The sequence below is a fragment of the Sarcophilus harrisii genome, chromosome 2 (assembly GCF_902635505.1).
Source record: "Sarcophilus harrisii chromosome 2, mSarHar1.11, whole genome shotgun sequence".
In the NCBI taxonomy this organism is placed as follows: Eukaryota; Metazoa; Chordata; class Mammalia; order Dasyuromorphia; family Dasyuridae; genus Sarcophilus; species Sarcophilus harrisii.
The window spans coordinates 352,526,473-352,539,421 of NC_045427.1; the positions used below are offsets into that span (position 1 = coordinate 352,526,473).

Genomic DNA, 12,949 nt, shown 5'->3' on the forward strand with positions numbered 1-12,949 from the left:
AGTACTTTGCACAGTGTTTTTTCATAGTGGGTACTTAGCAAATGTTTGTTGATTTTTTGGCTTGTTCTGTTTTTATTGCATGAGAAAGCAAACTGTCTATCTTTATGATTCAGAAAAGGTCGTGTGGAAAGTCTCAGAGAAGTATGTTCTACAGAAGAGTTAGAATGACAATCTATGTATGGCTTTTTGGTGCTGAGACTAGATTAAAATTACATTGAACCTTTGTATTTAATGATTTTGTTCATTGGCAATTATTGTACATGTATATTTCTTTCTCAATGTATATATGATTATTACTAAGAATAATAATTCATATTTTTATTGTGCTTTAAGGTTTCAAAGCACTTTCTTGCAACAATTCTGTAAGATAGGTAAGAAGTGTATACTTTAACTGCAAGGAAATTGAGGCACCAGTAGAGGAAATCATTTGCCCATGGTCAAACAGTTAATTAGGAGGAACCCAGATCTTTTAGTTGCATTTTGCCTGCTTTTTTGAGATTTGGGGAGGCCCATGGTCACACACACAAGGTCCTTTGACTTGCAGGCCTTGCCTCATCCCATTGGATACGTTTGTTCCTTCTCATTCTAAGTTGCAAAAGTCAAAATTTTTGTGTTTATATAATTTTGGCTTCCAAACAACTTTTAAATTACCATGGAATTTGAGACCTGAAGGCTTAAATAAATATTATAAAAATACAGAAAATATGTTTTTTTATTTTTTTCCATAATCTTTTCAATTTAGTCTTATCAGTAACAGAATAGCTACTATGGCCTTGGGGGAACAGAAGACTATTGTCTATAATTGTGCTTTTCAGGACTGAAGTTCCTTCTCTGTTCAAAACAGCTGAATCATAGACTCTCTTGATTTTCCAACACCAACCCACTTAACTGAAAAACACAAAATAACAAATGGTTATTGGAGCAAACAAAAGACACAACAAATTTATTTCAAACATGCTATAATTTTTACATTTCACTTAAAAAAACAAAAATGGGTGAAAAATTGAAGACAAGTAATATTTTTAATACCACTAAGGAAGGACAGGGAATGGAAATAGGGAAAGAGTTAAAAAGGGAGTTAAAAAGGGCACTTTGTGGGAAAAGTTTGTGACACCAAAGGAAACTGCCAACTTCATACATTTGTCTACCTTTCTCTTATTATCAAATTAACTGACTTCCTTTTTTATTTTTATTTTTTTATTAAAGCTTTTTATGGATTCCTTTTTGAGTCCGACAAGTTTGAGGCATAAGGGCAGTAATAATAGTGAACTCTTAGGTAGTACATTAAGGTTTTTTTCAAACTTATTCCATAGTCTTTAAATTGATTGAGATGATGCTCTCCTGATTAAGGTATCAGAGGCTGGCATATTATTACTTTCTTAGGTGAGGTGAGACAACTGATTCTTTTAAGGTCACTGCTGCTATTTCTGGACCTCGACCTGGGGGCTCTTTAAGTTTTCAGTGCTTCCAAAGTGGTGTGATCCAAGGAAAAATGTGGTCACTGTTCTGATCTGTGCTGTGGTCTTTATCAAGGAAGAATCCCTGCTTCCCCTGCTCCTCTACAGCTGCAAGTGTTAATGTTCCTCTTGGCCCTGGAACATAAATAGATCCTTTGCATCCCTGCAGCCCAAAGTGTGACTGCTCCACTTAGCCCTGGAAGTGCAACCCAGAATCTCATATGTGTAATACAACAGGGTCCTGCACCCATTACTGACAAAGGATCCCCTCTAATCTCTGTCTGACCAGAAGTTCTGAAGCTGCTGCTGCTGCTGCTGCTGCCTCCATTGTAGCCACTTCTTAAAGTCCTGATCCTGGTTTTGTGATGTAGTGTTGCCTCTGCCCATGCTGTGCTCTGGGCCAATCATGGCGACCTCCTAAGTTGTCTTGGGCTAGAAATTGTCTGGACCTTTTGTTGGCTCTACCATACCAGCATTTGATTTTTACAGTTGTTTGGAGGGGCATTTAAAAAATATTTATTTTACACAATACCTCCCACCTCCATGACCATGAGTTGCTGACTATGCTCCCTGGTCTTGGTTCTGTAGTCAAATAATCTTGAAAGGAATTGCTTGGATTGAAGGGGATGGGGCTGGAATGGAAGGAAGAATAGAGGGGGGTGGAGGAAGAAAATGTCCCATAAGTCTCCTCCCCATACTCCCTCATTCTTGGTCCGAGAATTTGTATTTTTTATTGGCATCCTAACAACATCCCCGGTAGAAAAGCAGCTGGCAGTAGACATCAAGAGACAAGAAGAGACTGGATACAATGAGCAAATGAAGGTTCAGGGCTCTACAAGAAATCCTCTGACTCCAAATTCAGCCTTCCTTTCCAAGCACTTTCTTGCTTCCCAAAGTCTTTTCCAATTGAGTTTCAGTGAAATATCAAGTCATTGCTTATTCTGGGTCCTGGATCTGACACTTAATAGCTTTATGACTTGGGCAAGCTACTTCCTCTTTCTCAGACTCTGCAAATTGAGGACTGTGATACTTGAAGCCCTACCTTCCTCACTGGGCTGTGAGGAAAGTAATTGGTAACCTACTGTACTCCTTAACTGTGACCTATCTTAACCACTGGCACAGAACCAGCTATGAAGTTATTTATCCAGTTACATAGATACTAAATGTGGCTGCCAGGGTTCAAACATGGGCATTCTGCTTGCAAAATCACTATCTTTTCACTGTTGCTTTTAAAATATAAATTAATTGCTCCTTTCTACATTCCACTATAGTTAATGATGTGGCCTGAGTTCAAATCCAGCCTCAGACATTAACTCATTGTGTGACCCTAAGCAAGTCACTTAACCCTGTTTGCCTCACTATTCTTGTATGTAAAATGAACTGGAGAAGGAAATGACAAATTAGTATCTTGCCAAGAAAATCACAAAATGGGTCAACAAGAGTTGGGAATGAAACCCACCTGCTACACCGATGTGATTCTCCACAAATCGGATGTAATTCTGAGCCTTGGGAGGGAGGTCTTCCCATTTTCTGGCCCCAGTTGTATCTGTCTTCCATCCAGGCATTGTTTCATACTCCACTTCCACCTTCTGAAGTATTTCCTGATTAGCTAGGGGAAAACACACAGATTCATAGCATCTTATTAGTCCAGCTTCCTACCTGAAGAAGGAGTCCCTTCACATCCTTCCTCAGAGTGGAGTTATTCAGTCTTTCCTTTTACAACTTCAGAGACATGCAGGAAGTATTCTTTCAACCCTGACAAAAATCACAGTCTAGTAAGGGATAGGACATCGATGTAGATTGTTCCATGTAATGGGAAGCACCATGATCTAGTGATTAGAGATCCTGCTTTGGAGTTGGAAAGTTCTGGGTTCAAGTCCTGCTTTTCACATGTATTAGTTGTATGACCTTGGATAAATCTTTTATTTCTATTTTTAAAATTTAATTTCTTTTCTTTGTCCAGGCAGTTGGAGTTAAGTATCAATACAATGAAATCACAGGTCTAGTACATGTATGTGGTGAACACACAAATGATTGGTAAGTAGAGAGGACAAAGCACTATATGAGGTCTGAAAGTGAAAGTCCTAGGTGATGGGGAAGTAGGATGGTTATGGGGAAGAAGAAGAAAGGGAAAGTTTCAAAGAGAAGTTAGCATTTGAGCTATGCGTTAGAAGGAATATAATAGTGGAAGGCCAAGATAGGATAAAAGACACATTGGTGGAATGTCAAAGTTAAGTTCTGCTGTCAGTGAATGATGGCATAAATTCTCTGGGGAAGAAAATGAAAGGTAAGGCTGGAAATCAGCACGGTCTCAGATTGTGGAGGCCTTGAATGCCCTCCAAACAAGCTTTAACATTAAAGTGAGCAATAGAGAACCATGGACTATCTTTCAGTGGAAGATAAGACAAAGCTCTGTGTCTGATTCTGCTGAGATGTTATTGTTATGATGGCCAGGTATATGAATAAGAAAGATTATTTTGGCTCTAAAATATTTTGATCCTATCCCCCTGTCTCCTTTTGGAGAGCTCAAAGGCTGTCCTGTTAGATTTCCAGAAACAATATTCAGACAACCTTTAGGATCAATTCTCCAATGCACTCATCATGCATTCCTTTATTTGGGTGTTGTGTTCCAGGGTTACCTGGTTGCAAACTTGCCCTGTTTGTTTTCTTTCTGAATGAAGGAGTCAAAGGATCCTGAGCCTGTCACTCCGGGGTTCAGTTTCCTCATCTGTCAAATGATAGGTGTGTTATCTACCTTACAGGAATGTTGTAAGGAAAGCACTATATCAAATTTTAAGTGCTATCTAGGAAGATGTAAATTACTTTTATTACTAACTATGTGACCATGAACAATTCATCTGATTTCTCTGGGTCTCAATTTATTAATTTATTAAATATGGATAGTAATAGCTGTACAGGTTGCTGTTACTCAGGGCTGTTATGAGGAAAGTATTTGTGTGAACCATAAAATGCTTTCGGAGAGAAGGTAAAGAACTGGTGGCAGGAGCTTAAACTCTCAGAACCAAGGGTAGAAATTCAATTCGATCTTCGATCTTCCTGGTGGCTGGCCTGGACTCCTGCACTTCCCCACTAAGACCAAGGCCAGTCTGAAAGGCTCTCCAGAAAGCTGCCCAGCCCCAGGAAGGAGATAATAAAGGATCTGGACTATAAGAAAGCTAACTGAGCCCCAAGTGAAGGAATCAAGACTTTGAAGGAGACAATAAAGGATTTGGATTTTAATCCCTGGATGTACTCGTGGTGATTACTGAACTGAAAAGAAGGCTGCTTCCAGAGACCCCAAGGAAACCGAAACAGAGAACATTACATTTTAGAGAGAACATTATAACTCCCTACATCAAATGTTTCTAAAGGAACCATCCAGTGCCACACAGCTAGAAAGCAGAAAGAGTTAGAAATAGAAACTGGTATCTTGCCACTCAGTCCCAGACTTCTGTCATACTATTTCTAGTCGAAAATATTCACAGAAAGAAACAGTATGGAGTAATGGATAAAAAGTTTTTTCAGGATTAGGAAGAGCTGGGTTCATATTGGCATATAACCTCCCAGTGACATAAACATTGGTAAAAGGAATTTCTATAAATTATAAGTTCAATTAAAAAAATCATAGAATCTCAGAGTTGGACAAGACATCCAGGATGATCTATTAAAATCCTTACCTAAACAATAATCCCCTTGGCAAAACCCTGGTAAATGGTCCTGCTTCCCCAGGAAGATGTTAAATTGACTTAGAATCTACCAATTCCTTAGCAATCCATTCTGCTTTTAGACAGCTTTAATTGCTATGCCCTCCTTCACATGAGCCTAAATCTGCCTTGCTGCAGATGTCTTACAAGTTCTGCCCTGTGGGGCCAAGCAAAACAAGTTTAATTATTCTTCTCCACAACAACCTTTCAAATCCTCAGGATAGCAATCCATGTTGAGTTTTCTCTCTTCCAGACTAAAGAGTTCTAGTTCCTTCAAATGAGCTTCAGAAAGCATGTTCTATGGTCCCCTCCTTCTCCTCTCTGATTCATCATTGTCCCTCCTAAAATTGACCGCATGGATTACCAATCATTTTATATATACCTCATTATTTAATCTTCCTACCAAGCAAATATTATGATTTCCAGAGGAAAAAACAGTCTCATGGAAATTTCAAGAGAACACAGTGAGGAAACTGCATAGCAAGACTTTGAACTCTGAACTCTGATTTCTGTGTCAGAGTACTTTCCATTATATTCTGTTACTTAAATGACCGTACTGTGGATGTAGGCAGATCTATCTCATTATGGTCCTAGTCGTGATTTTGCATGGCAATGTGTCATTGCCCTGGTGTGTCTCAGTAGCTCATTATCAGATTATAATATTCAAAATTCTTGAGTCAAAATTTAGAGGAAAGAATGGAAAAGATGCATCTCTAAAGAACCTTTAATGAAGGCCTGCCTCAGAGCCAGCAGGGAAGGTGGTACGCATCATTTAGGAAGGAGAGCTGATTAGAAAGGCAACTATAGTGTACTCTAACTTACCTGGAAAGTATGGAATTCTTTTTCCATTCAATTTGTATGAAACACCAATTTTAATTTCATCTAGGGCATCGAGGATATCCAGTTTGGTTAATGCCAGCCTATTCAAAACCAAAGTATTTCAGAAAATGATATAAAATTCAAAAAAATTACAATTATAATAGATCACATAATACTTTGAAGTTGACAAAGCAATTTCCCCATGACAACCCTAAAGTAGGTCTTTAAAGTAAATGGATCCCAATTTTACAAATTAGGAAAATAAGGCTCAGAAAGATACATCTACATTGTCATGTTTTCCAATTTCCTTTTTCATACATGTAAAGATTGTTTTCCCAGCTGGGCTATGACCATCACCTGGGGGTCAGGGGCAATGTCTTCTTCAGTCATTTCCTCCATTGTGCCTAGCACTATTCTGTACCCAGAGCAATGCTAGTAAATTCTATAGAATGTTTCCAATTCCATTTGGCCACTAAAAACTGGGAGGTTCAAATCTATATATGCTCATACAAGGGAATGGGGACTTGAATATTCTGGGCAACAGGGGAATTTAGAGAAATTATGGTGGAAAATGTGGGAAATTAGACTAAATGTTAAAAACTTCTACTTTATGTATTTTTCATACATGTAGTATTATGCTAACAATATAAATATTTCCTTCATATAACAATATTATATACACATATGATATAATTAACATTTAACGTTTTAGAGAGGAATATAGAGCTAATGTTGAAAATGTTAATTTTTTTTGCCCAGTGCTATTTATTCTATTAGAATAAACATTAATATTTATTAATATTAGTATTATTTTATATCAATAAATTATATTATTATTTATAACTCTATTAGAATATTATTCTTTTATATCTATTATTCTATAGAGCACTTTTTGAGAATGCTGTTGGAAATAGTTTAGCAAATTAAAGAAGTGAACCCCATCCTAGTGCTTATCTTTCTATCCAGAGAATATCATCTTCAGAAAATAATTCTGTGAGGGAGCACAACATATGGAAAAAGCACTGCCCTATGGAATCAGAACACTCCCTCACCTCTATTACTTATGAAATATATAACCTTGGACAAATTATTCTTCTCTTAGGCTCAATTTCATCATATGTAAAATGGGAATAATCATAATAATACATAAACTAGTTACCTTACAGGTGTATGTGAAGAAATTACCTTATAAACCTTAATGTGTTAATAGAATATGAGATTATTATTATTAAATTTTTCCAGAGGTAGTAATTATTTATTTGCTCCATTGTATGTGAGTGGGGACACAAATAGAACAGTGAACGATTTCAAAAAGAGAACAATTATATTTGATTTTGTAATAGATTGCATGCTTTTTTTTTTTTGCCTCAGATTAATCTTTCTAATTATGTTTGACTTAACCTAAGAATTAGTTTGTATTAGTTAAAATTTGAGTATAGTAGGTGGCAGGGGCAAAGACAGGCTTTGAATTTAAAACGAATCTTAAGTAATCTGCATTTGAGGGAAGGAAAGGGAATTAAGCTCTTAAAATATGCTAAATACTTTACCAGTTGATGGCAAGTGAGTCAATACTCATTTGATCCTCATAACCCTGGGAAGTAGATGCTTTTATTATCCCTATTTTTACAGTTGAGGAAACTGAGGCAGACATGATTAAGTGGCTTACTCAGAATTACACAGCTAGGAAGTGTTTGAGGCTAGATTTGAACTCAAATCCTCCTGACTATATCTCCAGTGCTATAGCCTCTGTATCTCCTAGCCCCATAACTGAATGCTCACTATTTTTGCAAAATGGGATAAACCTAAATTCCTATCTCACTGATATTGTTTTGACTCCTTTACTGTTTCATGGTTGAGTCTTGTTTTTCACTCCTGGCTGCCTATGACCTCCAGGATCAAATAGAAAATACTCCATTTGTACTTTAAAACCTTTTACAATCTGCCTCTTCTTATCTTTCTAGTATTTATATACTTAAGTCACCTCCGTACACTGTAATCCAGCTATAGTGGCCTACTTGCTCATTCTTTGCACATGATACTCTGTCTCCTGACTGAGCCTTTTTCCTGGCTCATGGATTTCCTTTCTATCCTCCAACTTCCTGACTATCCTCCTCATCCAGAATAATCTTTCTCCTTGCTTTCTTCAAAGTTTATCAGGGGATGCTACCTGCTGAGAGAGGCTTCCATGGTCCCCCCAGGTGCTAATGTCTTCCCTCTGAAATTAACTTCTATTTTCATTATATATATATATATATATATATATATACACACACACACATATATACACACACACACATATATACACACACACACACACATATATGTATATATAATGTATATATATGATATTTATTTATATTTGTATATCTATGTATACATACATGCATGTATGTATACGCATGCATAGGTATATGTCCTGTATTTACAATTTTTTAATATGCTGACTTTCTCATTAAAGTGTGAACTTTTTTGTACCCCTAGCCCTTAGCAGAGTGCCAAGTTCATAGTAAGTGCTTAATAGATATTGACTGACTGACTGACTGATTTCCCTGTATCCCAGATTATGAAATTTCCCAGGGGTAGAGTCTAGGGTTGTTCTTCCTCAGTCTTCTGCCCAATGTGACCAAGTAGTGTACTGAACAAAGACTAGATGCTGATCAGAGGAACGATTGCTTACGCAGTAAATCCATTGATCATGTGTGCGTATCTCAAAATCATAAGGTCTAACCAGCCACAGCGCCGCTTTCTGCCTGTGGTCACTCCCCACTCATGGCCTCGGTTCTGTAAGAGGTCTCCAATTTCCTGCACAAAAAAACCCAGACATGTAAAATGATGCTGATTTATGCCTTTGCTCTTTCCTCCCCTCCTAGAACACAAATCCTTCAAAACTCAGCTTAATTCTCACCTTTTTTGTGAGACACACGACTATTCCAACACAACTTTGTCTCTTTATTTACCAGCTTTAGAGTAGGATTTCCATAACATTAACACTTAATTCACAAAACCCTTGAAAACCAGTTCTGGAAAGAATTTTCAAGGTGATTTATTCCAGTGCCCAAGCAGAGAGGAACTACTACACTCAATACCCATGGTCAATTAAGATCAGTTTTAGGAATTATGTATATGCAGCTCAAAGAAGAAAAGACTTAGGAACAACACGATATCAATCTTAAAATAATACACTGAAAAGGAATTTCATTTGTCCTGTTTGCCAGAGGTCTCTTTCAGCTTGATATGAAAGAAAAACTTTGAACAATTGGAACAGTCCAAATGAATTGGAGTGGGTGCTTTGTGAGGTTCTAAGTTTGGCAACAGTGAAATTTCTCATGTGGAAGCTGGAGGTCCACTTGTGTGGGACATCATGGAAGGGATTTTTGCTGAACTAGGGGTTGGACTCCTACTAGTTCTGAGATTCTATAATTCTAAGAGCCAAGACGAAATTCCTGGGAGAGCTTGGGTTCCCTTCAAAGCCCCAAGTTCTCCCCACCACACTATAATTACACCCTCTTTTATAGTATTAACTCTTACATTTACATGTATAATTTAAAACTATGAGATCCCTGAGGGCAGGGATGACATGTTATCCCCTAGGTTCTCCAGTGAGAATCTAGTGCCTGTATAAAATACCTGCTGCCCATATTCCCTCTCCTAGATGTGGAACTGGTTAGAGTCCCAAGGAGTCTAACAGGCTTGGAATCCATTCTAATAACAATAGCTGACATTTCTGCAGCTCTTTATGATTTCCTTCCCTATTGCCCTGGGAAACAAGTGATACACCTTCATTTTATAGAGGAAGAAACAGATTAAAAGGATATGACTCATCTGTAAGTCTTGCACTTTTGGTAAGTGGCAGACCCCGGATCCTTTCTACTGCTTCCCCTTGACAATTTTACAATATCCTACACCAGAGAGAAGGCAGCTAATGACATAGTAAAAATAGTGCAAGACCTAGAGTCGGGAAGATTCATCTTTCTGAGTTCAAATAAGACACTTAGTGGCTATATAAGTTACTTAACCCTGCTTGCCTCAATTTCCTCATTTGTAAAATGAGCTTAAGCAGGAAATGGCAAACTGTTCTATTATTTGTGTCATAAAAACCCCCAAAGCAGTCACAAAGGATCAGATGTGACTGAATAACAAATTATGTGTGATGGAGTGTGCTAATTGCTTTATAGCTATTTGGAATTCAGAACAACCTTTGGAACTAGGTGCTATTATTATCCCCATTTTACAAATGAGGAAACTGAGGCAAACAGTGGTTATGTGACTTGCCCAAAGTCACACTAGGCTCAGTAGTGCTTGAGGCTGGATTTGAACTCAGGTCTGTCTTGATTCCAGACTCAGTATTCTTTTCATGGCTCATGACTCTTGAAAATTCTAACTCAGCCAAAGACTTGTCCACCATCAAGCAGGGATTTCTGAGTTTTGTCCCAGCTCAGTCCCATGGATTTAAAATCAAAGGATGTTTGGTCTGGAAGGGACCTTGATGATCATCTAGCCTGACTCTCTCATTTTACCATTGAAGAGAAGGAAATGCTGAGAGGCTGAGTACTCAGATAAGTAGCAGATGTTGGCCTTGGGTCTCCTGACCCTAAATCCTGGGCTCTTTGTATTCTGTTTCTCTTTTTTTCTGGTTTTGATATTCTTTGGAACATGAAAGTCAAGTTAGGTCCTGGGAGGACTGGGACTGTTTCTGAGATTTCTTATGAGTAAAAAAAAAAATATGAATAATCTAAAAAGTCCCTCCTTTTCTCTTGGGTTCTTAAAACAGCCTGTGAAAGAGGCAAAATTCCACTTTGTAGATGAAAAAATTGAGGCCTACTGAGAAAAAGTGATATCTAAGGAATACTGGTTTTATTACTTGCTATTTGTCTGATTTAAGGAAATTTCTCTGAATCCCAGTGTTTTTCATCTATAGCAAAACTTCTTCAACTGTGGGTCACGACTCCATATGGGGTTATATAACTGAATGTGGGAGCTGTGAAAAATTTGGCAACAGTAAAAAGTATCAAATATTCTGCCAAGATTTAATTCTTTATGTAAAAAAAACAAGCACATCTATCTCATTAGTAAGCAATTTGCTTTCATCTTTAATAAATAGTAAAATTATATGTATGCCAGAGTTATTTTTAAATATATTTCTTTATGTCTTATTATCAATAAATATTTGATTTTTATATCTATTTTGTGTACTTATCTACCTGGGACTGCCTAAAAATTTCTCAGGTAAAAAATGATTCCGAGTGGAAAACTAAGAACCCTGATCTATAGAATGCCATTGTTGTTGTTGTTGAGTTGTGTCTGACTCTTCGTGATTCTCAATTTGGGATTTTCTTGGGAAAGATACTGGAGTGGTTAACCATTGCCTTTTCTAGCTCACTTACAGGTAAAGAAACTGAAATAAATAGGTTAAGTGACTTACCCAGAGTAAGTATCTGAGGCCACATTTGAACTCAGGTCCCAGCATTCTATCCATTTCACCACCTAGCTATCACAGCACTAAATGATATCTAAGGTCCCTTCTATCCAGCTCCACATAGTGTGATCTCATGGTATTCTATAATCAGGTGGTTTTAAAGGGCAGACTTACGTTGATTTGTTCAGTAGGAAAGGCACCAATTCCCACACGGGTGGTATAAGCCTTAACCACGCCAAACACCTCTCCCACATTCTGTGGCGGGATCCCCAAACCTGTGCACACTCCCCCCACAGTGCAGTTAGATGAGGTCACAAAGGGGTAGGTACCTGGAAGAAATAAGAGATTTTAACCAATGACATTTGCCGTGTCTATTATTCTCGTCTGATTAAAAGATGCTTGCTTACTCCTTGGATGGAAAGCTATCCACTCCGGACAGCATATTAAGAAGCAGAGACATCACTTTGCTGACCAAGATCTGCATGGTCAAAGCTATGATTTTTCCAGTAAAAATGGAAGGCTGAGCTTGGCTGAATCATTGTTTTCAAAGCATGGTGTCAGACTTTCTTAGACAGCAAGGAGATCAAGTCAGTCAATAAAAGAAATTAATTCAGATTATTCACTTGGAGATCAAATACAGAAACTGAAGCTTAAATACTTTGGCCATATAATAAGGCAAGTACTCACTAGAAAAGACTATGATGTTGGGAAAGGTTGAAGGCAAAAGGAGAAGGAGATGGCAGAGGCTGAGATGGATGGATAGTGTCATGGCAACAACAAACATGAGCTTGGACAGTTTTCAAGAGATAGTGGAGGACAGAAGGGTACTATGGGATCACAAAAAGCAAGACACAACTGAACAATAAAACAATTTAGTACAAGACAACTTAGAGGGAACTATCATGCATAGTGATATATTAAAAGTACATTATATAATTATAAAACTGATTACAATGTGAGGTCTGAGGGTTATAGATGACCAAAGGTGATTAAGAAAAGTTTTGTGGAGAACATGCCATTTTGATGTAACTTTTAAAGTATGGGAAAGAGTGAGAAAGGATGTTCCAAGCATTAAAACATAATATTTAACTAATTGCATTAAAGGGGTATAAAGAAAATGCTCAGTAATGATTGGGGGGCCAGGTGATTTATTGACAGTTTAGAGAATTAAAAGTGCCAATCAAATCAAAGTATTATTCAACCCAATCCTCTTATTCTGTACCTATAGGGGACAATCAATGAACATTCCAGCTTTTGCTTGGCTACCTCTGTCCTGAGATCCTCCATCCTTAGGAAAACTTCATAGAGCATTTCTCAGCTCTAGGACTACCCCATCATTAACTCTAAATTGCAGATCAAAGAAACAGGTCCACTTTATCCTACCTGTCCAAAGCCTTATCAAATCAACATCTACCTATCCATGCCTGAATGTGATCTCGCCCCCGTTTATCTAGTCTAGAATTCTCTAAATCATGTCAGACAATTACTAACTCAATGTTCCCTAGATACCAGCCATTACTTTGGGCCTGAGTTGTGTCTACTGGACTCCTAAC

The 12,949-nt window shown here is 37.7% G+C and overlaps 1 protein-coding gene across 1 annotated transcript in view; it reads right to left on the reverse strand.

Moving 5' to 3' along the window:
- Positions 1 to 690: 690 nt before the first annotated feature.
- Positions 691 to 12,949, reverse strand: part of ADSS1 (adenylosuccinate synthase 1) — an 80,246-nt gene continuing 67,987 nt past the window's right edge. Inside the window, exons 9-13 of the mRNA XM_031953139.1 lie at positions 11,571 to 11,725; positions 8,658 to 8,782; positions 5,984 to 6,081; positions 2,917 to 3,066; positions 691 to 888 (exon numbers count right to left, since the gene is read on the reverse strand). Of these exons, the coding sequence (XP_031808999.1) occupies positions 836 to 888; positions 2,917 to 3,066; positions 5,984 to 6,081; positions 8,658 to 8,782; positions 11,571 to 11,725 (581 nt within the window). The 3' untranslated portion in view covers positions 691 to 835. The remainder of the gene's footprint in view (positions 889 to 2,916; positions 3,067 to 5,983; positions 6,082 to 8,657; positions 8,783 to 11,570; positions 11,726 to 12,949) is intronic.